Source organism: Zophobas morio, unplaced genomic scaffold, assembly GCF_036711695.1.
Source record: "Zophobas morio isolate AGI-343-1 ecotype UQ-CSIRO unplaced genomic scaffold, CSIRO_AGI_Zmor_V1 ptg000030l, whole genome shotgun sequence".
Taxonomy (NCBI): Eukaryota; Metazoa; Arthropoda; class Insecta; order Coleoptera; family Tenebrionidae; genus Zophobas; species Zophobas morio.
This window is the reverse complement of record NW_026972135.1, coordinates 14,378,171-14,405,951: the sequence shown is the minus strand read 5'-3', so window position 1 is coordinate 14,405,951 and position 27,781 is coordinate 14,378,171. Positions and strand designations below refer to the sequence as shown.

The 27,781-nt window shown below is 34.5% G+C and overlaps 2 protein-coding genes across 4 annotated transcripts; one reads left to right on the top strand and one right to left on the bottom strand.

The window, feature by feature from the left end:
- The first annotated feature begins 242 nt into the window (after window positions 1–242).
- Window positions 243–2,221, top strand: LOC135138639 (uncharacterized). The gene is made up of 3 exons (XM_064068616.1): window positions 243–1,340; window positions 1,673–1,864; window positions 2,123–2,221. Exons 1-3 carry the CDS (start codon window positions 243–245, stop codon window positions 2,219–2,221), a joined length of 1,389 nt encoding a protein of 462 aa, XP_063924686.1.
- Window positions 2,044–27,029, bottom strand: LOC135138925 (uncharacterized). Of its 3 annotated transcripts, none has more exons than XM_064068956.1 (8): window positions 26,962–27,029; window positions 23,541–23,698; window positions 23,052–23,204; window positions 22,678–22,773; window positions 22,207–22,335; window positions 19,779–19,907; window positions 9,426–9,506; window positions 2,044–3,224 (listed from the first exon to the last, which is right to left on the bottom strand). In XM_064068956.1, the coding sequence occupies exons 2-8, from the start codon at window positions 23,673–23,675 to the stop codon at window positions 3,054–3,056; spliced, it is 894 nt and encodes a 297-aa protein (XP_063925026.1). In that variant the 5' UTR covers window positions 23,676–23,698; window positions 26,962–27,029; the 3' UTR covers window positions 2,044–3,053. The 3 variants fall into 3 exon arrangements, with proteins under 3 accessions (XP_063925026.1, XP_063925027.1, XP_063925028.1); XM_064068957.1 differs by having other exon boundaries at window positions 19,779–19,904; XM_064068958.1 differs by lacking the exon at window positions 9,426–9,506.
- Window positions 27,030–27,781: the final 752 nt, after the last annotated feature.

Below are 27,781 nucleotides of genomic sequence, written 5' to 3'. Positions count from 1 at the left end.
TTTTTCTTGTGAAATTTGCTCCAAAGTGGAAAACTCTTCTTTCGCGATTGTGGCTAGATTTCGGTGTTTTGGATGTTTGCTTCTGTAATCATGGCAAACATGATGCATACTCGCTATTTCCAATAAACGATAAAAGAATCCACAGTTTGACAGAAACTCATGTGACGAAAAGGGCGAGAAATTTCAATCAGTACCCTTTAAAGGTGTCGATGTTTATTAGAAATTTTACGTCTATTCTTGAAATGCCGAAATTGCTTAATTTTGACCCATCGTACGCTCATCTAGGCAGAACTAAACCTACAGTACACGGCTTAGATGGTTTCATTCTAAAAACTATAGCTGAATATGTCAATTTTAGTATTGACTTAGTCGGCGGTTTTGGGGAAGAAAATTTCGGGTTTGGTTTACCAAATGGTACGATTACTGGAAGCTTAGGTGTAATTGCGAATGGTGAAGCTCAAATTAGTGCAAACGGTAGATTTATAATGGATTATGATACCACAGCAATAGAATTTACTGTACCTTACGATACCGATAAAATGTGCCCCGTTGTTCCCAAGTCAAAAATGATACCAAACTGGTTAAATAGTTTTCATTGCTTTACGACCCGAACCTGGCTAGCACTGTACTCTACATTCTGCATTTGTATTGTTTTGTGGTACTTTATAGGACCCACCAGAAAACATTTGCAAGTTTGGTGGGAGATGTATGCAATATTTCGTGGCATACCAGTTAAAATCAGACCAACCTTAGCACAAGGTTTTTTCTTGTTTTGGTGTATGGCATTCAGTGTGATAATTTTAACCCTAGTGCAAGCTTCTTTTTTTAATTTTTTTACACATCCGCTATTTTACCAAGAAATAGACACTCTAGAAGAGTTAGATCAGTCGAATCTTCCAATCGCAACAAATTTTTATCAGTTTGATAGCGACGGTTCAGAACTAATGGCAAACCTTAAAAAGAAAAGAATTCGCTACCTTTCAAATTTTATGTCAGTTGTTGCATATAACCGCAACTTGGCACTGCTAGAAAGAAAACGTGATGTGGATTCTATTATTAAAACTCAGTACTTGTCTCCTGATGGTACTCCACTCCTTCATGTTGTAAATGAATGCTTTACGTCGTACTTCATATCATACATAGTACCACGTGGTTCAGCTTTACTGAATATTTTTGACGTGATTCTTTTGAGGTTAGTAGAGAGTGGGTTAACTTCAAAATGGTACCAAGATGTGGAATACAGCATTACGACAGAAGAACTAATGAATCTTAATCACAGAAAAAAACTATGGAGAGCATTCAATTTGTTTGATCTGCAAGCTGCATTTTTCTTGTGGGTTGTGGGTGTTAATTTTGCGACATTAACTTTATTCTGTGAACTGTTTTTTAGCAAGAAATGTATGTTTGCTTAGTGATTAGTAAGCTATAATGTTTTTTTTGTGTACTGTTTTACAAACAATAAAACAAAAATAACACGTGTTATTTTATTTATTAACTGGTCTTGCACTAATTTCATTTGCGGCGGCACAATAACACGTCGGTAAGCGAAGAAAAGATAAGTCGCCTCGTGGTCTAGTGGTCTGGATGATTGCCCGGAATGCGAGTGGCGTAGGGTCAATTCCCACCGAGGTAACATTTTTCTCCGCTTACCTACATTGGTGACCACCGACAGAGCACGCACGCAACATCCCTCTGCTACCGCCCTGTGCCCGCTATGTTCGGGGTCCGCAGCACCGCCAGGGTTCGAACGACGAACGTAAGAGTAGCAGGGGCGACTCTAGCAACTATCTCCTTCGCACCCCAGCACGACCGCGCGCTGTATCGCTGGGGGGGAGGGAGGAGTACTGAGGCGGCGCAATACCACGTTGGTAAGCGGAGAAAAGAAAAGTCGCCTCGTGGTGTAGTGGTCTGGATGCTTGCCCGGAATGAGAGAGGCCCACCGAGGTAACAACACTTTTCTCCGCTTACCTACTTTTCGTACTGCAAGGGTCATGAAACCTCGACAAAATAAAAGTGGCTTGAATACTCCAAGAAAACAACTGGTTTAAGTTGGTCTGCAAACTTTCACATTCTTCAGTAGATTCAGATTTAAATACATTTTATTGACTTTTTGGATTTGCAGGTAGACTTCAGATATTTACAGTGCGAACATTATGGGGTGCTGCTGAGGCTTAGGGCCTTTTCAGCACTAGGAGCACTAGGGGATTTGTCACATAATTAAATTTTACAATATATACAATAAAAAAGCAGTAGGTAGTTAGTTCTTCAGTCGTTGTGTTCGGTCCGGGTTTGTGTGGGTGGATGTCGAGGACTCGAGTCCAGGAGTCTGGGTCATCGTCGTTGTTTTTGGTCGTCTGTTGCGCCGGGTTAGGGTTTTTGTGGGTGGTTGTCGTCGGGGCGTCGGGTCTTAGGGCTGAAAGTCATCTCAAAGAGAAGGGAGTCTCTTGGTCAATGGACTGGAGGGCTGCGTCGAGGTCAGTTTAGAGTTTTGTTAGCAAAGCGGTGGTAGGGTGTTTGCATTTGTTTTTTGGTCTTTTAGGGACGTGGTGTAGAAGATGGTTGTCTACGGTTCAGTATTTATGCAAAGTATGAAGGGTTGGGATGACTATAGTGTTAGTGGAGTTGAATATATTTTTTGCGTTGGATATATTTTTTCTGAAGTTCAGTTAGTCTGGAAGCGATAGGAATAGTGTAATTAGTGACAGAGTGGACATGCAAAGAGGGGTATCTGTAGTCAAGTCCGAAACTTTTACGAAGAATTTTACGTTTGCATGCAATTATTCTATTTAGATCTCGTTGAGGGGGAGACGCTTAGAGAGGGGCTCGGTATTCTATGATGAGTCAGATGAAAGAGTTGTAGGGATGCAGGAGGGTTTTTGGGTTGCAGCCACGGATGTGTGCGGTGAGTTCGAGATTTGCGAGCTGGGAACATGTGTGAGAAAAGGTGGTACCGAGGTATTTTATAGATTTAGATTTGGGGATGGGTTGATTATGAAGCGTGAGGTTATTGCGGGTGAAAGCGGGTTATTTGGTGGTAGCACGCGGGTAAAAGATTAGTGTTGATTGTGATTTTTTGGGATTGGGGGAAATTCTCCAGTTGTTGGCCCATTCTTCGAAGCGGTGGAGGGGTTTCTGGATGATGGTGATGGCTCAGGTGGGGGAGCAGTGGGTGGTCCAGAAGGCAGTGTCGTCCGCGAACCTCCTACTCTTGGTCTTTGTGGTATCTGAAAAGGGAAAGTCGCTGCAGTAAATCAAATACATAAAGGGTGAAAGCCGGTAGCTTGACGGTTTTCGATACGATAGATGGGGAGATTAAGAAAAATATTGACTAAAGTGGTGCCGTTTCTGTTGGAGTCGTGATGACCGAAGTCTTTATGTCTTGCATTGAAGTCACCCAGTAGGATGGGGTTTGGAAGATTAAAGACGTATCGAAGCAAGATTGGGTTTAGATATTTGCGGCTGTGGCTTCCGGAAGAACATGGGGTGTGGAAGGAATTTTGGATGAGATTAGTAAAGCTATACCGCGAGTATTTTTGATGTTGGACGGAGTGATATGTTGTGAAATTATTGATTGAGAGCCAAACAAATTAAGTTTACGAACAAGAATATGGTCTATTTAATCAAAAGCTTTGTTAAAAACTGCATAGATGCAGTCCACCTGAGTATTATGGTCCATTGCTTCTGATACATACTGACTGAAACAGGCAAGGTTTGTCACAGTAGATCTGTTTTCCACAAAGCCATGTCGAAATGTAGAAATAAAGCTTTTGACATTAAAATAAAGACGTTTGTACAGAGTGGATTCACAAATTTTTGAAAAGTTGGAAAGTATGCAGATAGGTCGCTCACTTTCAATAATAATTGTGGAATTTCCATTTTGATAATAATATTACACAAGTAAAATAACGGTGTTACAAACATTGAGGCACAATCCTTTAGGAGGAAACTTGGGATATTATCCATACCGGCTGTCATTGAGTTTTTACTTTAATTGAGAGTTTCTAATATATTTCCTTCTGAGATATTCCATAAGTCTTTATTTGCAGATTATTGGGCTCTTCGTCTCTTATATTAAAATTTGTAGAATGAGGAGGGACCTAAACGCCTTTAAAGAATTCACCAAATGCATTGACAATATCTTGCGGTGTTGCAAGCTCTTGATCTAGATATCTCATTATTTGTCCTGGAATTTTAGATTTTCCTTTTCTGGATTGAGTCTTACGTCCAAAATTTTTTGATTCTGATGAGATTGACGATTGTATTTCGTTTAGACACCTAAGGTAACTACTGTGAATTAAACATTTCGATTTAGATCTATGATATTTAAAACGGTCATAATAGTCATATTTAAATGTTTTTTTCTGCATATAATTCCGAGCTTTAGCGATTACTCTACAATATAAAGATTCGTATAGTTCAATAGAATCACTAAGAGGTTCTGGCGAAGTGCGTTCTTCATCAGTTTGGCCAGTAGATGAAGTTCCTAATGACTTGATAATTATTTGCAATTTATCTAACTAATCTAATAAAGGATCAATGCTGTATTTAAGTTCTACAACATCATGTTCATAGTTAAGATTATCTAAGAAATTATCGTACTTATTGAGCTGGTTAATGATTATTTTTTGTTGATTCTTAGTGTGCTGTAACTTTTCTACCATTTTGGAGGTATATTAGCGAATTAGGAAATGCAGCATTATCGATCGCGAAACCGAAATCGACACTTATCGAATTCTTGCTTAATGAATTGGATTGCAAGTGGAGTAATGGAGTCCATTAACCTTAACTCCGGTTCTAGAGATGGTGTTGCTTCTGCCGTTCTGGTGAATTGATTGCGGTGGTGACTCTCCGCCGAAGATGCTGTCCAATGCTGAAGTTGCTTCCAAGTCGATGCAATGTGGTGTGGTGGTGATGCTTTTGTAGCAATGCTGCCCACTGGTGCCGTCGCTTCCAGTTGATTATATTGATGTAATGATGTTGTTGTTGATTAGTAAAATGTATTTAGGTGTGATTTCAGCCAACCCGGTTCGATATGGACCAATGTTTGATGCAACCTGGCTCGTAGAACCAATGTTTGGTGTTGGTGATTACCAAATTGTAATTCGATGTAGCTCGAAGGACCGTTGGTTTGTTGTATAAAAAATGATAGACAGCTTTCGGTTTCGATGTGAACTTTAATTTTGGTAAGTAATTACAGAGTAGAAGTTTTGGACCATATTTCGTCCCAGTACAGAGACGAAATAATCAAATAACCTATAAAAATTTGTTGTACAACGCGGAGTTCAACCAGCAGCTTGGAATTCCCTTAAGAATTTCACAATTCTCTTATGGCCGCGTGAAGAAGCTAACGAAAACGGTGTCTCACCATTGTTATCAAATACGCTGATTTCGGCTCCGCTTTTCACCAAGAGTTCTACAGTTTTTTGGTGGCCCCGACGAGAAGCCACATGAAGCGGTGTTAAACCATATTTGTTAGGGCAGTTGATATCTGCTCCGTGTTTCACTAGGCATGCGACAGTTTTTTCGCTGCCAGTCGACGAAGCTGCGTAAAGCGGTGTCTGACCATCATTCCTAGCGTGATTAATATCGGCTCCGCATTTCACTAGGCATTCGACCATTTTCTCGTTGCCGATCAAGGAAGCCGCGAAAAGTGGTGTCCAGCCGCCTTTATCGGGCTGATTGATATCGGCTTGGTGTGTTACTAAGCATTCGATTGTTTTTTCATGGCTATTCGAAGATGCCGCGTAAAGTGATGTCCAACCATTATTATCAGTGCGATTAATTTCAGCTCCACATTTTACTAGACATTCGACAGTTTTTTCGTGGCCATTCAAGCAAGCTGCGTGAAGTGGTATCTGACCATCGTAATTAGCGCAGTTGATTGCGGCTCCATATTCGACTAAAAGTTCGGCGGTTTTTTCGTGTCCATTTGAAGCAGCTGCGTGAAGTGGTGTCCGACCCTCACTATCACTGCGGTTGAGTTCGGCCCCGCATTTGACGAGGCATTTGATGGTTTTTTGATGACCATTAAAGGAAGCTGCGTGAAGTGATGTCCGACCGTCTTCATCAACCCTATTGACATCAGCTCCGCATTTCACTAGGCATTCGACCATCTTTTCGTGACCATTCGAGGAAGCTGCATGAAGCGGTGTTTCCTGATAAATATCAACCTTTCGCAAATGTATTGTACGAGGCATGGAAAGAGTGAATTTAATAGTAGGATTTACTTCTTCGTAACTGGTCCCTGAATTTTCGGTAACAACCATTTTAACCGCTTTGTCGTATCCGAGAAGAGCAGAGTAATATAAAATATTAATTCTATCACTTTCATGATACGGTTGTTCTAACTGCAGTTTATTCGACCCTAATAATTCCAATTCGGCTCCTAAACTTTCACTCTCTCGAGCACACGTTAGGGGTGTTACTTTAAATACTAAATCCTTTTCCGAAATTTCACATTTCTCTAACAAACGTAGCAATGCTTCAAAATATTCTTTTGTTTCTAGGGAACCACCAAATTCCTGATCTGCCTCAATAACGTAACCCCTATCGCCTTTTTGTACTTTTAAACGTGGATGTCTTTGTCCCCAGGAACAAATGAGGTGTAAGGCACTTCTTCCACAGTCGTCTTTACGTGTCAATATTTCGTCTTGACAGTTCTTCACTATATCAAAATTTCTATACAAGACGGCAATATGAGCCGGCGAGTTTTTTCCTTTTAACATGTCGAAGAAAAAACGTACGTTATTATACTTTTGATTAAAAAATATGTCTGTGTGTATGTTTTCAAAATTGTTTGAAAAATATAAGGCGACAAAATACTCCGCAAAGGAGACATGCACGAATTGAATGCCATTTTGTAATTTAGTGACGAGACCAACAGTAGCTAAATCGTCTACAGCAAAACTTACATCTTGTGAACAATCTATCTTTAACCTTTTCAAAATTTCTTCATTAAATATTAATTCAAGCGCAAACTTTTCATACTGTTTTAATTTCTCTTCTTTTTTTTTCCTGACCTCTTCTTCCCAGAAATCTCCTTTTACAGGCACTTTGCCTCCGTAGAAAAAATTAAATTTTCCGTCGATAAAGTAACTGTACATGTCAGTCAGAAGAAAAGTGTTATTCAACAATTCTAAATATGTTTCTTTATTTTGAAGAAATACCTCCGTCAACATAAATATTTGGAGTGGAATTCCCAATATATCTATATGTTGTGTAAGTGCAAACGTGGATTTAATTTTCTTGATCGTTCTCTTCATGTGCACAGATGAAATGAACTTCCCAAGACGTTTAGTGATGTAGTCGTCTTGCTCGGTCTCGCTGAACTGCTTTATTTCCACTGACAGTACATTAAATTTTTTTTCAAGCAAAGATCTCAAGTGTTGTCTGGCAGTAACCCATTGAACGAAACCTTTTTGTGACAATTGAAGAATCAAGTCTGAAGTGGCGTCCAAATGTCTCGTTGCGATTTCATCAAGAGCGTCCCACACGTAAATTACATTGTTCAGTTTCAAACATGTTTTCAAAAATTCTTGGTCTAACTTTCCACGATGTTTATACTTTTCATCTAACATAAATGTTTCGAATTGTTTTAAGTAGTCTGACGCTTCACAATTTTTAAAAATTTTGAAGAAATTGTTAATATCTTGAGGATTCATAATCACCGTCCAATATTTAGAACAAGAATTATTTTTTAGACTTTTTGTTAATTCGGTTTTGCCCATTCCCGGGTCACCTGTTATTAGGTTAATGTTGTTGCTGACTTCGGAGGACCAAATTTCGTTTTCGTTTTTGGAATGATCGGGTGATTTGTAGTTGCGCAGTTCACTAATATCGCCACGGCTTTGGATCCATTCTAAATTTTTGTTATTAAGAAATTTAAAATGATGTACAGTTCTGGATTTTGGTATTTTTGAACATATATTTTGAAATTCAGATCCACTATAATTTTTTTTACTCATTATAAAATTTGAAGCATCAGAAATTTTGCCAATACTCAAAAAAACGTCTATATCTGTAAGATCATATTTTTGAAGTACTTTTAGTTGCTCTATATCATCGTTGCAACTTAGAATAACAACAGTATTTTCATTAGCATTTTCCAAATATTCAGTGTCTATAATATTTGTCGACAAATATCTTTCGATATAAAGGTTGGGAAAATTTTCCTTTTGTCCATCGATATAGCATGGACCACTAGACATTTCTAAAAGTTTGTTCACAGTTACATGCTGCATAATTTTTTTATTGTTTTCAGAAGCACTCATCAAATTAATTAATTCCTTTCCTTGTAACGAAATCGTAAAATTATGCAACACTGTTTCGTATAGCTCAAATTTTGACTTCAAGTTTGACAAATTCTGAAACACGGGTCGATTTTTCATCCAGTCACTACATTTTCCTTCACCAACTAAAACAAATTTTGCATCGGAGCAGAGCAGAATCGCTTTTTCTACACTTTCGTGTTCTCTTACGATTAGCGGACACTTATCCATCAACCATAGCAATTGTGTCAACATATTGGCATCCAGATTTTCGACATTGTTTATATCATTAGACGAAAGGGAATAAAGTGATCGAATTTTATTTAATTCCTTGAGGTCAAGGTTTTTGTTCAAGTCTCCCCACAACATTTTAACTGCGTTGCTGCCTCCTTGTTCCAACAACGTAATGTCAAACAGACAAATAACCTCTCGAAGAATTTTCATTTTGTCTGTGACTGAATCAAACACAAAAGGTTCGATATGAGAATAAAGCAGACGAAGCGCAATTGCACGTTGCATCATTCTTCTGGTTAATTTTTCTTTTTTTCCTTGTTTCATATTCCAGTCCGATATGACGTCGGTGTATTTTTTGAACGTTTCTTCGTTAGAACAAAACATGTTATTAAATTTATCCATTGTTGATTTTTTAAGAGGTTCCAAATGTTCTTGGTTAGTGTAAAGATAAAAATTTTTGAAAAATCTTTGATACTGTCGAATTTTTCCTAGATCCTCTTTAGTCCACTCCTCTTCTTGTATAATTTGGAACTTATAGCAGTAATTTATATCTTCAGAGATAGCTAAAATGTCGAAATTGTCTTCTGAAACCGAAACTTTAATCGGCTTCAGGAAAAACTCTTCTCCTTCGAGTTGAAACTGTGTTTGTTCCGAAATTTTAAATTCCTTTGTGGTGAGTAAAATAAATTGTTGCGCCTTGTCCAGTAAATTTTGAACCGAGTTGAAATATTTAGTTATACTGAAGTTTCCCGTTTTGCCAGTCAGTTGTTTTATAGTTAAATTCCCTCGGTCACTGTGTTTTAATTGTAGTGCTTTTGTTTGGATTCCTCGATCTGTCTTAATTTCAATAACTACGTCATCGAAATTACCGAACTGTTCATCATTTGACGCAATGTAAAAGTCTTCAATTTTTGCGTCGCTTACCATTTTTAGTGCGACATTAGCGGTAATCATATCTTCGTATTGCCTACCCTTATCAGTTGTTCCTGTTTTCTTCCGAAAAATCTGAAATATAAACCAACATCATTATAATAAATTTATAGATAAATACGAGTATATTAACAAAGTTAATGAATTAAACTCTTGTTATTATTCTTATAAATATGTTACATTTTCCCGTTTTAAGTATTTCCGAGCTATTACATAAATGGTTTTTCCCGAAAATTTGAGAATAGAATACTGTGATGTCTTTGCTAAAATGTTGACGACGTCATCATCACAAAATTTTCTTATAAAAAAGCTCACTTGCAGCGGTTAACATAAAAAAATTGGTCCAAAGAGTTTAGACAGTACTTCCCTCGCTGTCGGAAACTTGACGACTGCATGCCTATTATGTTTTTTTTTCTCATTACATTTTTGTAGTGGGAATTTAAAAAAAAATTGTGATGACGTCATCAACATTTTTGCAAGGACACGTATATCAGTTGGGATAGATGTAGTGTAATACTAAGAATAAAATTATTGTGTTCCCAAATTTTCGGGAAAATGAATTGGGTCGTTTTGAATATTGATTTCTTATAATCAATAAAATAACGAAACAATTTACTCACGTATACGGCGCCGGTGTGTAATATCTAGAGAGCGGATTTCTGTCGGGCTAGGCAAGGCCAAACTCGGTACGGCTCGCACGGGATGCGAATTCATTGCCGTTGCGGACTGCACTTCGTTTATTTGAGATTAGAATAACGTTGTTTCGTTGCACTCTGCTGTTAATTCCCGTTCTCATTTACTTAGCGGTTTGATTAATAAATCGTTAATTATATTTATGGAATCCAGCACGTCCCCCCCTATAATCGTGACGTAGCCCGACAGAAATCCGCTGTCTAGTAATATGAGGGGCAACTGAAAATCGTTTATGTATAAACATTCTTAATTTAAGATGACAAGCGTAACAGCATACGTGAGAGTCAAACAGAGAAACTGTAAACAAAACGACCATCGGTTTTATTGCTTCGACTTCCGCTTATTATATAAAACATTGCGTTTTATTTTAATTCTTGACGGTGAAATTCACAATTGGTTGATTATAAACATGTCTATTTAGCATTCGCGGAACCAAGTGACCGCATAAAACAAATGCAGGTCTGTAATGTTAAAGTCGATCTAAATAAGCGTGCTACCCTTATGTTTCAACCGAGTTTTTCCTTTAACAAATTTTGTGTCTACCAAATTGGGTTGGTTGGGGTGTAATACTAATAATAAGTGTTGCCTTTAATTTAATCAATAAAATAAATTGACTTCATTAATTTTTTTGAACCACCTCTTAAGAAAATCTAAAAAATATGAATGGAATGATAAATCACAAGTACAAACTCATCATATTTTTTGCATTTTAGATAGGATTTATTCAGCAAAATTTAAGGGTGACGTCATCAATTTTTTAGGAGGGATGAACAAATACATTTTGAACAAAAGTTTACCATGCTTATAATAACTTTGAAATATTCCCAAGATTTCAAAGCATTCGGTTTTGTAATTCCTGATTAAATCGATAAAATAAATTCACGCCTTCATTAATTTTTTTGAGTCACCCTGCATATGCAAATCCAAAAATATGAATGGAATGATAAATCACAAGTACAGACTCATCATATTTTGTACATTTTAGATACGATTTATTCGGGAAACTTTTGAGCTGACGTCATCAGTTTTTTGTAGAAGATAACCAAATATGTTTTGACTAAAAATTTATTATGCTCTTTATAACCTTACAACATCTGCAAGATTTCTCTTTGTACAGTTAACTGGTCTTTTTTAAAAATAATAATAAAATAAGTTTTTATGATGTATTGGGGAACCTATTTGGAAAATATGTTCCACATGTGAATGTCAAACGTTACCATAGTTATCCACCATGGTTCACTTCAGAAATTATTGAAGCAATTCGTAAAAAGTCCACCTATCGTACTAAATTTAAAATGTATCGATCACAATATTATCTCGATTTATTTAAATCTTATCGTTCAAAAATTAAATCTTTAATTACCAAGGCTTACAAGTCGTACATTGAGAATATTCAGTCCAATCTTCTTAATAATCCTAAGAAATTTTGGGGTTTTGTGCAACAGAGAAAAGGGACCTCTAGAATTCCTGGTATCATGCATTATAATGATCACACATTATCAACACCTGAAACTATTGTTGACAGCTTTAATCAGTACTTTTGTAGTGTATTTACTGATTCGAATAGCACAGGTTTAAACTCTGTATCTGTAGATTGTAATGTCAATTTCTCAATAGATATAGATTATATTTCTAGAGAAGAAATTCTGGTTACCTTACATCATTGTAAAAATTCATTTACTGCAGGAAGTGACGGCATTCCTAGCTTTTTCTTGAAAGATACTGGCTCAGTATTAGCTGAACCGCTATTACACATATTTAATCTTATCCTTAAAACATCATCTTTCCCTTCTATCTGGAAAAAATCCATTATTTGTCCCATACTTAAAGAAGGAGACGTTAGGTTGATTCAAAATTATCGTCCAATATCTCTTCTGTGTAACTTTGCGAAAGTATTAGAAACTATTTTACATAAACGAATATATACCTCTGTTAAGCAGTCAATTTCCCCCTTTCAGCATGGCTTTATGAACAAAAGGTCAACAACAACTAACCTTATGTGCTTTACGCAAGATGTCTCTGAAATATTGGATGATAATGGTCAAGTCGATGTAATTTTTACTGATTTTCAGAAGGCCTTTGATCAAATTGATCACTTCATCTTACTCAAAAAATTGCGCTTGATGGGATTTTCTAACTCTATGGTACAATTATTTTCTTCTTATTTGATTGGTCGTGAGCAGCGTGTACGTTATCAAAACCATCTGTCGAAGTCATCGGTACCAACATCTGGGGTTCCGCAAGGATCTAATTTGGGTCCGTTACTATTTTTAATATTTATTAACGATCTGCCTAATTTATTACTAAATCGAAAATTACTATTCGCTGATGACTTAAAGATCTACGCCAAAATCACAAGCGTTGATGATTGTCTTCAACTCCAAGAATATATCAATATATTAATTAACTGGTGCTTAAGGAATCGACTCACTCTTAATATCCTAAAATGCATTGTCATGTCTTTCACACGAAAATTAAAACCTATCGTCTTCACGTACACAATGGGAACTTCGAAGCTTAAAAGAACAGATATCTATAAGGATCTCGGTGTCATATACGATATGAAACTTAGCTTTGTGAACCACATGCAGGATACTGTTGCAAAAGCATTTAAAACCTATGGATTCATCTATAGGAATTGCAAAAAGTTTACGAACATTCGGTCTTTATCAGCTTTATACTATTCTCTAGTTCGCTCTAGGCTGGAATATTGTGCGTGTGTATGGTCTCCGATTTACGAAATACATATTAATCATGTTGAATCTGTTCAGAGGAAATTTCTGAAGTTTTTAAGCTTTATTGTTGATAGGACATATCCCCCACGTGGCACTGATCATACGTTGTTACTTGAAAGATTTCGGTTCACATCACTTAAAATTCGTAGAATATCATACGGCATTTCGTTTCTGTGGAAACTTTTGAACAATCGTGTAGACTGCACATCGCTTCTACAGAAGATCAACATTTTAGTCCCCAGAACTCAGCATACTCGTCAAGTTTTTACATTTTATACACACCCCTGCAGAACAAATATTTTATGCAAGTCACCATTGCATGTAATATGCAATAATTTCAACAAAATTGCTCGGAACTGCGACATCCATCATGACGCTATTACAAAAATTAGACACTGCATCGTAACTTATTGGGACAATGGAAGTTAACTTAATTTATCATTAATTTTTTTTTCCTTCTTTTTATTTTTATTTTAAGTAATTTCAACGTGTCATTTAACTAGCATGACTAATGTATATTTTCTGTAATTGGGTATAATACCTGTAGAAAATAAAGGTTTATTTATTTATTTATTTATTTATTTCAAAGCATTCGGTTTTGTAGTTCCTGATTAAATCAATAAAATAAATTTACGCATTCATTAATTTTTTTGAGTCACCCTGTATATGCAAATCCAAAAAATATGAATGGAGTGATAGATCACAAGTACAGACTGATCATATTTTGTACATTTTAGATATGATTTATTCGGCAAATTTTCGAGCTGACGTCATCAAGTTTTTGGAGGGGATAAGCAAATATATTTTGACTAAACATTTATTATGCTCTTTATAACCTTAAAGCATCTGCAAGATGTCAGAGCATTCCGTTTTGTAGTTCCTGATTAAATCAATAAAATATATTTACGCATTCATTAATTTTTTTGAGTCACTCTGTATATGCAAATCCAAAAAATATGAATGGAGTGATAAATGACAAGTACAGGCTCATTATATTTTGTACATATATGATTTATTCGGCAAACTTTCGAGCTGACGTCATCAAGTTTTTGGAGGGGATAAGCAAATATATTTTGACTAAACATTTATTATGCTCTTTATGACCTTAAAACATCTGCAAGATTTCAGAGCATTCGGTTTTGTAGTTCCTGATTAAATCAATAAAATATATTTACGCATTCATTAATTTTTTTGAGTCACCCTGTATATGCAAATCCAAAAAATATGAATGGAGTGATAGATCACAAGTACAGACTCATCATATTTTGTACATTTTAGATATGATTTATTCCACAAACTTTTGAGCTGACGTCATCAAGTTTTTGGAGGGGATAAGCAAATATTTTTTGACTAAAGATTTATGATGCTCTTTATAGCCTTAAAACATCTGCAACATTTCAAAGCATTCTGGTTAGCAGATTAAAAATTAAATTTCAAAATATTGTTTTATAATTTTGATTTTTTTTCCAAAAATCTGGACGTTTCGGGTGAAAAGTCGATTCAGAGTTGTAAACTACATCTGTAGGACTATGTTATTTTATACAATTGAAAACCCATTTACTATGTACAATTTTGAAGTGACGTCATCGCATTAGTGGTGGGGATGATTAGACAAATTTTGGTTAGCGTTTTACCATCTACATGATATTCTTAATATAAGTACAAAATTTCACAACAATCGGTCGAGTACTTTCGGAGATTATCTGTCTAATAAAAATCCGGGATAACAGACGGACAGACGGATGGACAGACGGACGGACAGACGGACAGACAGACGGAAATGGGAGACCTATTTCTTCGTCTTCTAGGGGTCATGAAAGATCGAGAAAACGTAAAAGTAGAGAGTCGGCCGACGGACTCGATTACAATACTTCCTTTGCTTACGCTCGGGAAGTGAAAATTAAATTGTCAAAATTAAAAATAAAAATTTTTGAAGAACATACATTTTACTTCCCGAGCGTAAGCAAAGGAAGTATTGTAATCGAGTCCGTCGGTCGACTCTCTACTTTTACGTTTTCTCGATCTTTCATGACCCGTAGAAGACGAAGAAATAGGTCTCCCATTTCCGTCTGTCTGCCCGTCTGTCCGTCTGTCCGTCTGTCCGTCTGTCTGCCGTCCCCGATTTTTATTAGACAGATAATCTCCGAAAGTACTGGACCGATTGTTGTGAAATTTTGTACTTATATTAGGAATATCATGTAGATGGTAAAACGCTCACCAAAATTTGTCTAATCATCCCCACCACTAATACGATGACGTCACTTCAAAATTGTACATAGTAAATGCGTTTTAAATTTTATAAAATAACATAGTCCTACACATGTAGTTTACGACTACGAATTGAGTTTTTACCCGAAACGTCCAGATTTTTGGAAAAAAAATCAAAATCATAAAACAACATTTTGCAATTTAATTTTGAATCTGCTAACCCGAATGTTTTGAAATGTTGCAGATGTTTTAAGGCTATTAAGAGCATCATAAATCTGTAGTCAAAATATATTTGGCTATCCCCTCCAAAAACTTGATGACGTCAGCTCAAAAGTTTGCCGAATAAATCCTATCTAAAATGTACAAAATATGATGAGTCTGTAGTTGTGATCTATCACTCCATTCATATTTTTTGGATTTGCATATACAGGGTGACCCAAAAAAATTAATGAATGCGTAAATTTATTTTACTGATTTACTCAGGAACTACAAAATGGAATGCTTTGAAATCTTGCAGATATTTTAAGGATATAAAAAGCTTAATAAACGTTTAGTCAAAATATATTTGCTTATCCCCTCCAAAAACTTGATGACGTCAGCTCAAAAGTTTGCCGAATAAATCCGGTCTAAAATCTACAAAATATGATGAGTCTGTACTTGTGATCTATCACCCCATTCATATTTTTTGGATTTGCATATACAGGTGACTCAAAAAAATTAATGAATGCGTAAATTTATTTTACTCAGGAACTACAAAACCGAATGCTTTGAAATCTTGAAGATGTTTTAAAATTATCATAAGAATGGTAATTTTTTTATCAAAATGTATTTGGTCGTCACCCCTAAAAAATTTATGACGTCACCACAAAATTTTGCTGAATAAATCCTATCTAAAATGTACAAACTATGATGAGTCTCTTCTTGTGATTTATCAGTCCGTTCATATTTTTTCGATTTGCATATACCTACAGGGTGACCCAAAAAAAATTATGAATGCATAAATGTATTTTATTGATTTAATCAGGAACTACTGAACCGAATGTTTTGAAATCTTGCAGATCTTTTAAGGTTATAAAGAGCATAATAAATTTTTAGTCAAAATATATTTGGTTATCCTCTCCAAAAAACTGATGACGTCAGCTCAAAAGTTTGCCGGATAAATCCTATCTGGAATGTACAAAATATGATGAGTCTGTACTTGTAATTTATCATTCCATTCATATTTTTTGAATTTGCATATACCGGATGACTCAAAAAAAATAATGAATGCGTAAATTTATTTTATTGATTCACTCAGGAACAACAAAACCGAATGCTTTCAAATCTACTGCGAAAAGAAAACATAATAGGCATGCAGTCGTCACGTTTCTAACAGCGAGGGAAGTACTGTCTAAACTCTTTAGACCAATTTTTTTCGCCTGTACCTACTTCAGAGGCGAGGACTTCCTATCTAGTCCAGACCAATTTTTACGAAAATAAAACTCGTAAATCGAAACACTCTGTCATACAAATGACACTTAAATTTCAGTAACAACGTCGTACAGTGGCGGAAGTTTAAAGTCGGGCACCAAGCTGACATTTTCACCAATTGTGGTAAACGCGGCTATTATTACCCATTTTACCTTCATCATCTACACAGTGATTTTGTATTCAATTAAATTACAAATTTGCAGTTAAATTCTGGTTTCCTAGCATTCATTATGCTTTAATAAAGTCATATTTACAGTCATTAAAAAGTTTTGCCCGACTTAAAATTTGTTATTGAAATTAATTGAATAGTTTTATTTTTTTGAGATATGAAGAACTTAGGCAACCAGTTATACAGATGCGTCTGGTATCTGTCGTGAGTACTCGTGAGTCATTGGGCATTTAGTAACATTCGCATAAGGTGATAGGCGCCACACATCTATGACCTACTTCGACTCTATAATCATTTATAGAAACACTGTATATATGTGTATTTTCGATAGTATCATCCTCAATTTCTTGGTTGTCGATACATATTACATTAGCTTGTTTGTCCGCGACATATTCTAATTAAAGAGTATTGCTTATTCACTCGTAAATAAATTGTATTAATGTAATAAACTTTTTTTTCAGATTTTCATTTCTTTTTATATGTTCGTAACTTAAACATTTATACTGTTTCAAATTTTCAGTACAATCCAACAAATTCCGCTTTGAAAAATTATAGAAAATTTGTGTTTTCTGATAACCTTTATATAGTAAAACCAGTGATGTATATGATACCTCGAACCCCCTGTGCTCCGGGGATCCAAATTTCAAGGAGGTGCCGTGCGCAGATATACAGACAATATGAAATGTATTCAAAGCAGCAAATAACCAACGGAAAAGAGTGTATTATTATCAGGGTACATGCTTAACTTCGATTGTTTATGTTTATACATCGAAAGAATGTCACGTAGAAATTTGTTTAATTCGAATAAGTTGTGTACTCAAAACAGAAGACTAAAATTATTAATTAAGCCACAATGGAACAAAATGTTTTGAATATGATTATCATTAGTCTTATTACATCATAGTTAAATAAAAACGTTGGTGTTCTCACATTTTCTGGAGACAAAAATATATAAAATTTGATTTTACTATTTTCGTTTTGTGATAACCGCTGTAAAGTAAAAACCAGATGCATAAATAACATCCCTTGTCCTTGAACACTAGGTAATAATTATCTGAAGCTCAAGTGTTGATTTACGTCAATACATCGAAAAAATGTAACGTTGAAATTATTTCTTATTCTTGTTTTATCCTTTCTATATAAAGACGTGCGACATTTTCGAGAAAATGGGGTGACTCGTTCTTAATTTGACCAATAAAAAATTTGTGACGATGTCATCAACATGGATAATTCTAGTCACAGCACAAAAAGAAGGTAGTCACAGCGTCATACCAATGCAATGGCATTAAATCCACGACGAAATGTCGCCGGTTTGCCAAAGATGCCGCTGAGCCACTGTGCCACGAGCTCGTGTATCTCGTGGTGGTAATTAATATAACGTTATATATATTATATCGTGTAATTGTTTGACGAAAGTTTGCACGTTCTGCGGAAAAACTGGAAGCGGATTCGTATACTACAAGTATAGGAGCATATTTTTGTATAATACAGGGTTAGTCACGAAAGAATTACTTCTGAAAATTATTTTTACGCAACCCAAAATACGAATACCATGTACCATTTGATACTAACTGAATTTAAAATGAAATGCTTAATCCATGATTGCTTTGAGTTTGGCAATCTCATTTTGACAATTGTGGAAAATGAGGTTACGCGAGTGTCCATGGTGGTACCGCAGCCAGTTGGAAATCTCCTCCGGCGCCGCTAATAAATTTGTCAGTGTGCCTCTTGATCTTTTACAACCGATTAATCACGAGAAAATTATTTCTAAAAATTCCTTTTACGGCATTTTATTCAAAGGTTACAACACAAACTCAAACAAGTAAGTAAATAATTTAACTACCAATCTGTTGAAAGTGTTGGGCATTTTGGGGGGATGCTACGGCTTTTTTGTAAATGGATGGCCGAAGAAGTCCAGAGGCTGCAGATTTGCACTTCGAAGAGGCTCTAGGTGACGCAGAGATGGCGAATTAACACATGCACATTAGCGGCGAACAACATTGGTAGAGCACTTACGGCTTCAGTATAGCCCAGATTGATCTGACTGTATGTCGTAGATCCAATGGGGCTCTAGAGGCGAGTCAACGATGAAAAAAAATGTTAAAAATTAATTAACGTCAAAGTGACACTGCCAAAGTCAAAGCAATCATGGATTAGGCATTTCATTTTAAATTTAGATAATATCAAGTGGTACAGGGTATTAGTATTTTGGGTTGCGTAAAAATTATTTTCAGAAGTAATTCTCTCGTGACTAACCCTGTATACAACTGATTTTGAAATACTGCTCATAGAGATGACATCATCAAATTGTTGGCGGGGATGATTAGCCAAATTTTGGTTAGCATTTAGCCATCAGCATGATATTTCTAATATTTATACAAAATTTGACAACAATCGGTTCAACAGTTTCGGAGATTACGTGTGTAATAAAAATGGATACAAACAGACAGACAGACATGAGTACAGACAGACAGACGGAAACGGGAAAATATTTTTTCGTACTGTAGGGGTCATGACACGTCGAAAAAATATGTAAGTGCCCATGAAATAAAAATTAACACCGTATTAAGACAAGGGGATCTCCTATCCACAATATTGTATAATCTAACACTGGATGGCGTGGTAAAAGAAGGTAATCTAAATGGAACAATAAGAACAAAATCAGGACAGATAGTGACATAAGCGGGTAATAACGAGATACATAAGAAGCATGCAGAAGAAGCTAAAATAATAATAGAGGCGGCGAGTAAAATAGTGTTACTAATAAACAGAGAAAAAACTGGATATATAATTATAAACAGAAAACACAGGAAAAATTAAGATAATGAAAAACCTCAAGTACTCCCCTTTAAATATTAGTGAAAAATTGAAACCTCACACAGGGTGCAATAAGCAGAACACAAGGCATACCTGCTGCGAATATAAGCGCGGTACCAAATGTAGAGTTAAAAATTCTATGTTGACCATGTTGAAAATATTCACAGTTAATTAGAGGTTTATCGCGGTAATATTGATTATTATTTATGACCGAATTAACTCGCAAAGAATGTATTTTGTCTTTAAAAAATTTACCTTTTCCGGACAAGTTTTGTTTTTTGCTCCATTTTCTTCACTAACATCATCCTCAGTTTGTTGATTGTCTCCACATAATATATCAAGTTGTTCGTTGGAAGCATCTTCTGGCCTTTTTGGATCTATCTGCTAAAAAAAGTTCAGTTATTAAAATTACTTACTTATGTACTAGAATTCATTTTCAAATTTCCTATTATATTTGCATAATTTTAACACTACGTTCCTAGTTTGTAACATAAATATTTATACATTTTTAAAATGTCACAAAGTAAAACAAAAATCGAAATTGAAACCTTCATTTAAAAACAAATCTCGCTTTAATTCGACACTATTGAGTTTGAATTTTATGTTATCTTTATGTAAACAACACACGAAAACAAAAGTTAACCACTTTGAAGAAATCTAGCTAATAACTATGTATTACAATTGCGACAAAAATGCTAGAAACCATAGCAGGGAAAGAAACAATAAACGAAAGGACCTGTGCAAATGTTGTAACAGTATGTTCTACCAAGATAACTAGACATATTTATAGCGAACATCAAGTCCGAACATAACCCGTTTCCAAGAATGTACCATTTTTATCATGTTTTAAGGTTCTTGTTTTGAAAAGACGACTACGTATGTTAAGAAAAAAAGCCAAATATAAACCCCGCCCACCGGCCCTATCTAAATTGTGTGGATTTTTTTAATTGTCAAGAGTCAAACAAGCGGAATGTAATTTATTGCTAAATCCTTATTATTTCTCTAGAAGAAATTACCATGTAAGATTTGTTTTTTAGAATCGTGTCATTCAAAAAATACTATGTATGTATATTAAGCAAAAATTAAAGCCAAAGATTAAGACCTAGGGGCGGAGTTTAATTGCAAAATCCATATTTCCTAACAAAAATTTACGATTTTAAACGTGTATTAAGTTTCTAAGAATAAAAAATATCATCACAATTGAGATGGGGTGGGTGGCGGGGTTTATATTTTGCCTTTTTTTCTTAATATAGGTACATTGTACTCTTTAAACAACACGGTACTCAAAAACATGTTTTTATTTTCTTGTAAAGAAATAAGTATTTTGCAGTTAAGCTGGTTCTCGGCGAATAAAAAAAATCATCAAAATTGAGATAGGGCTGGTGGGCGGGCTTACATTTTGCCTTTTTGTTTTAATATTGTGTAGACTTCTTTTCACAACAAGAAATTTAAAACATGTTTAAAATGGAAAACTTGTATGAGGAAATATGGATTTAGCAATTAGGCTCCGCTCCATAATTGCAAAATCCATATTTTCTTGCAAATTATACCATTTTAACCGTATTTTAAGTTTATTGTTGTGAAAAGATGGCTATGTATATTAAGAAAAAAAGGGCAAAATATAAACCCCGCCCACCAGCCCTATCTCAATTATGCTAATTTTTTTTTATTCGTCGTGAATGGAGGGGCGGACCTTGATTGTAAAATCCTTATTTTTCTACGAGAAATTATCATGTGAAATATGTTCTTAAGTGTAGGTATTATACAAAGAAAACTAAATGTATTAATTAAAAATGAAAACCAAAAGAGAAGCCCCACCCATCCATCTCGATCTCAGTCGTGATGAATTTTTCATTCGGCTTTAGACCGAGGGGCGGAGAATAATTGCAAAATCAATATTTGTCTATGCAAATTTAGCATTTTAAACGTGTTTTAAGTTTCTTGTTGTGAAAAGATGACTACAAATCAAGGCAAAATGCCCACCTTCCCTATTTCAATTGTGATGATTTTTTTTTTAATCGTCGAGAGCCAAAGGAGTGGAATTTAATTGCAAAATCCTTATTATTTCTCTAGAAGAAATTACCATGTAAGTCATGTTTTGAGTACGGTGTTATTCAAAAAATACTATGTATATTAAGAAAAGATTAAAGCCAAAAATTAACTCCCACCCATATCCATCCCAAGCTCAATTGTGATGAATTTTTCATTCGTTGTCAGACCGAGGGGCGGAGCCTAATTAAAAAATCGATACTTTCCTACAAAAATTTACCTTTCTTGTTGTGAAACGAAAACTACACCACACATATTAAGAAAAAAGGGTAAAATGTAAGCACTTGTCGTTATAACACCTAATCTTTTTTTGACATGAATAGAAATAAATATTGCTGATTTAAACATCGAAAACTACATTTAACAATCCGTAAGTACTGACAGAAAGCTAAAGGGTAGAAAATGATGGCAGCTATTTAAAATATGAGTGTTCCGGTGAATTATCTCTATCAAAACTTGACTTTCGTGAAATTAGTGCTGTCAACCAGAAAAAGAAGTGTAAAATGTTCCAATTGGTAAATCGATGTTGACAATGTTGAAGATATTTACAGTTAATTAGCCGTATCGCGGCAATATTGATTATTTAGTACCAAATTAACGCGCAAAGAATGTATTTTGTCTTAAAAAAAATTACCTCTTCAGGACAAGTTTTACTATTTTCTTCGTCTATTTTACTAACGTCATCCTCAATTTGTTGATCGTCTCCATATGATATATCAGGTTGTTTGTTCGAAGCATCTTCTGGCCTTTTTGGATCTATATGCTAAAAAAAATGTTCGATTATTAAAATTGCTTATCTACTCGTAAATAAATTTTACGCATTAAACAATTCATTTTCAGATTTGCTATTTTATTGAGGTAACTTTAACACTACATTCCTAGTTTGTAACACTGACATTGATACATTTTTAAATTGTCACAAAGTAAAACAAAAATCGAAATTTAAACCTTCGTTTAAAAACAAAACTCGCTTTAATTTAACAATTAGAATTTTATGCCCTTTTTATGGAAACGAAATACGACAATCAAAGTTACCCATTTTGAAGAAATCGAAATATTTAGTCGTTTCGTAGAAAGAAATCTATTTCATCGTAAATAAATTTACCTTTTCCGGAAATGTTTTATTTTTTTCTTTGTCTTGTTGTTCATTGTTTCCCAAGTGTTGGTCTAAGGCATCTTCTAACATTATTAGATCTGTTTGCTAAAAAATATTAATATAAATTAATTTAATAAATTTTATTGGGATAATTTTAGTAATATGTCGCTGGCGGTGCGTTTCTTCTACGAGTATGTTAAAAAGATGGATATTTAATCATTTTTAAATGGGCGACGAGTTGTAAAATGATAAAATTTGGTTTCGTTTAAATTTATGATAAGTAAGCTGAATAGGAATCCATATCTCATTAGCTGCTTCGCGGGTTAATATAAATTACAATACGTTCAAAGTAAGTCCCCAAAAATATGTATTTAATTAAGTACCTTTACTGAAGAAATTTGATTTATTTCTACATCTCCTTCACGACTAAAACCATTAATCTGACCTATATATTCGTTGGTGTCGGTAATTTGGTGATTGCTTCCAAATACAACAGGTTGATTGACTGAGGTGTCTTCTGATTTTACTGCATTTGTCTGTTGACAAAAAATATTATTGAGTAATGCCATTTATTTATTTACACGTAAATAATTTTCGTTTAGGTTTCAAATATAATTCGGATAACTCTAACAATCATTTAAAAGAAACATCAAAGTTTCAAAATGATGACGACATTACTAAGGAAGTAATGTTTTTTTAATAATTTAGGAAAGTTTAAAATTTTATTTGGCAACAACAAACTTAAGGCAAAAACAAGGACATAGCGTTCTCTTCATTAGCAAACCCAGTTGTTTATATAGGATTGCTAAAAACAATAGATACAGCTAGATATTTCCAGAACCGTCGACCAATTTTGTTCAAAATTATAATACCTCGTTTGCAGTCCTTGCTTCAAGCGATCGATTGTGTAATATTTCAATGTTTTCTTCTGCACGTTTTCTACACAAAAAACCAAAACGGCAACATCTACTTTTTTTGTGTTTAAATTTTCGTTCCATCAGATCCATGATGACAATGTTGCATAAGTTTACTGAAAAAAAAACTCATTGGCGAAATTGTCATAATTATCATAACAAGAGAGCCCGAAATTGTTGGAGATTTTTCCGACAGACGAGTAGTATGTTTCGGCGATCATTTGACACGAACGAATACCAATTATCCAGAAAACAAACTACAAATAACTGGAGGGAAAATGTCCTTCTTAATTTTGAGCTCTCGAGTTATATTCGTGATGAAAGCAAAACTTAGTAAGCTAACGTCTAAATTAGAATGTAATTGCGTTGTCTTGGTTTCATTATATACAAAAGAAAAAAAAAAAGTGAAATAATAAGTTTCGAAGTATTTTTGCGGTTTTTGATTACAATAGAAAACTCAAGATTAGACCAGACAAGTAGTAAAGTTATCTATGCCCAAGAGGCGAAAATGACTGCAGACCGGAGTTATGGTGTCAGATTAGTGAACGCACGACCTGGATGGGAATTAAGGTTCTCTAGTAAATTCCTAAACAACAGTAAATAGTTAATCTTTATATATTGTAGGTATACAATTCTATTTATTTATTTATGTACCTATTTATTAATAAGTTTATTTAACTTTCTTTATCTTTGCGTATGCATATGATTTGAAAATCGCTAACTGGCAGATTATTTAAAATTATAAGATTACCTATATACACACACACATTTGAAACTTGGTGTGCTATGTGCTAAAAAAAGAAATTAAAAGTAAATAAAAATAAATGTAAAATAAGGACGTTGACTAAAAAGATCAGAATATGTCCATAGTGAACAATTTCACTACCTCTAACCAATTCCATAAATGTATCTTCTATGCTACTTTAGTGATAAAACAATATATTATTATATTACTTATATCTGATTGTAACATATTAAGGGCTTAGGTGTTTTATCTTAGATCAAACACTATCTTTGGCTCGACATACTTAGGAGTATGTTATTTTATGAAATTATTACGACGCAAAATTTTGAGGTGACCTTATCAAGTTGTTTGTGGGCATAATCAGATACATTTTAATTAACATTTTTGCGCTGCCATAGTTGTAATTGACATTTTACGTTGACACGTGGCGTGTCGAAATGGCAATGAAAAAGGATCTAGTGCCGCAAAATACAAACGAGGAATTTAAGCTTTGAAAAAATAAATTGATTATCACAAAGTAATTACTACTAATTGATAATCATGTATCTAAAGTTATTATAACAAAAAGTGGCTCGAAATTTTAAAAAAGCGCAATTTAAGTTGTAATCTTAAATAGGGGAATTTGTTGATCAAAATTTGGATTTGTAGTAATTTGACAGTTGACACTATTCGATGGTTTGGTTTATGTTGTTGACAACTAGTATGTTATTACTACTTGTTAGTGGTTCTTGTTAATTAAAAAAACCGTTTAAACTTGACGTTATTCGCAACCTCACGCTGAATCATAATCACAAGATTCTCTCTGATCTGGAGCCGTAAATAAAAATGTTTCCACTGGTAAGTATTTCAGACTTCTTGGGCTTGTGTCATTCTGCCGCTTTAAAAACGCTGTTAATTTATAAAATTTCGAATGATTTATGTTATATTTGATGCCAAGAGTACTTTTCAGAACTGAATATATTGTCCACAGTGTGGAGGCTTTCGTAATTTCCGACTTAATTTGGAAATAAACCAAGAGCGTCGTTTCAGAAAATTCGCGTATTTTATTTTCTTCGCACCACTTGATGAATTTTTGATATTCTGCTTCATATGGACCTGCGGATTTTGCAGGCAACAAATTTGCAGTTGCTTTATCTGCAATTTTCTGAATACGTGCACGATTTTCCATTTCAACTTTGAAATTCAAAAGCTAGCCCGGACAAATTGACAGATTGGTATTTGACGTATTTGGTAATAAATTCAATACCAACATAATTTCGGTTCAGTAATATTTATTCTTTTAGCGATTGAAAAATGTTATTTTTTCAAAAAGGCAGCGCAAAAAGTATTGTATGATACTCGTGTGAAAACTCCATTGCATTACGAACTGTGTCTCGCGCCGTATTCCCGTTCGTAATGCAATGGACCGTTTTCAACACTTGTAACATAAATAACTATTACAATACAATACCACCTAAAATATGTATAGAAGTTTGCAACAATCAGTGCAGTATTTTCGGGGACTAGATAGCTAATAAAATCGAAGCAGATGACAAATGTTGTGTGCTTGTTAAAGTAAATCTTCTAGACGGAATGTTAAATATTTCTGTAAAGTGTTCATTAACATTGAAAACAAAACTTTAATATGTAATTCTTTTAGTTGTTTAATTTTTACTTATTTTTACTTCCCGAGCGTAAGCTAAGGAAGTATTGTAAAAATGTGAAACTGACGATTGGCTACTTCCATATTTTTGAGTCGTTCCATGATCCCTAGAATATGAAACAGAAGGTCTCCCGTTTCCGTCTGTATGTCTGTCGTCAACCAATTTTGATTAGACAGATAATCTCCGAAACTACCGGACCGATTGTTGCAAAATTTTATATGTGTGTTAGGAATATCGTGCAGATGGTACAACGCCAACGGAAGATTGTCTCATCATCTTGGCTAACACTCTAATGACGTCAGCTTAACATTTCGCTTAGTCTAAAAAGTCACTGTTGCTTACTGCGTACCAAAAAAATGGTACGTATTACATAACATTCGCATCCAGAAAGCAAATGCTTATTACAAGTATTACCTAAAATAGCAACTTTTGCAAGGGTACCATAAAAAAAAATTGTAAAGCAGTGAGACAACCATTTAAATTTTGTACGTGTGGTTTATGCATTCACGTCCATTTTTATTCTGCTTTTTATTATTTAAACCTTGTTGTTTTTTAGTCACATATTAATACGTGGCTGTGTAAGCCGGACTCGTGAACTTATGGTGTTTACAAGTACGTGTTGGAATTGACATACGTTTCCTTGAATTGTGTATTATTTTCCAATAGGGAAAACTCACTAGGAGCAGGCATAGTTTCGTCTTTTATTCATACATTTAGAGCAATTGTTTGAGTGTTCACCCAATTCCCTCGCACTCCGCCCCAGACCAAATGTAAAGTTAAGAGAATGTGTTTTTGTAAAATAATGCTTCCGAATCAAATGCATTAACGGAGTAGGAATGGGTGATTAAAGTATGATACATTAATGAATTTAGAAGAACAGACTCTATAAGAATCTGAAAAATACAAACAATCATATTTTAACACCCGAGTCCAAGACAGTTTCTTAAAAACATACGTCCATTGTCAAGTTAAGCTGTAATTTTCAACTTACCCGTTATGAAGTTCAACTTTTACAATAGCAGAAACCTTTTACAAAATATGTCACAATTACAGTGTTAGTTCCGAATTATTACTCTGATTTTATTTTTACAGGATGGCCTTTAAATAAGATAATCTACAATGGAATTAACATATCTGATAATTTAGCATTATCGAGACCTTGAAGATATGAAATCTTCGAAAAAATTGGAAAAAGTCATGATAAAATTTATGATACGTCATATTCATTAATCTCTTATTCTAGTATCATAGTGTCCATTTAACGAATGGTTAATTCCATCTTTCCTCAACGTTTCATTACTTTCAAGATATGAAAAATTAAGTTTTCCGCTTCTGGCTGTCTGTCGTCTGTCGGAGATTTTATTGGACAATATATTCGAAAACTACTAGAATGTTGCTATAAAACTTTAGATGCAGTATTTAAGAGCATCCTGTTGACCATAAAACATAAAACAAAATATTTCCAATTATCTATATAAAGTGTGTAAAATGGTGTGCTGGATATAGGATTTAAAAAAAAAACAGAACTCTAATATTTTTTACATTTTAACTCAAAAACTATACCGGCTGTCTGGAAAATGGCGGATTAACTCTTCAGTACGGTATATACGAGGGTTTCGGGAGTCCCAAAAAAATAATAAAAAAATTCTTTACAATGTATATTACGAAATAAACGTGATTTTATGAAAGTAAAATTGGCAACACTGTACACATCTAATGCGTGAATACCTCCGGCTTACTTTCTGGTTTCTTAGTAACGATGGTGAATGAAATCCACCTTCGCTTTATATGAGGCAAACATTGTTGTCAAA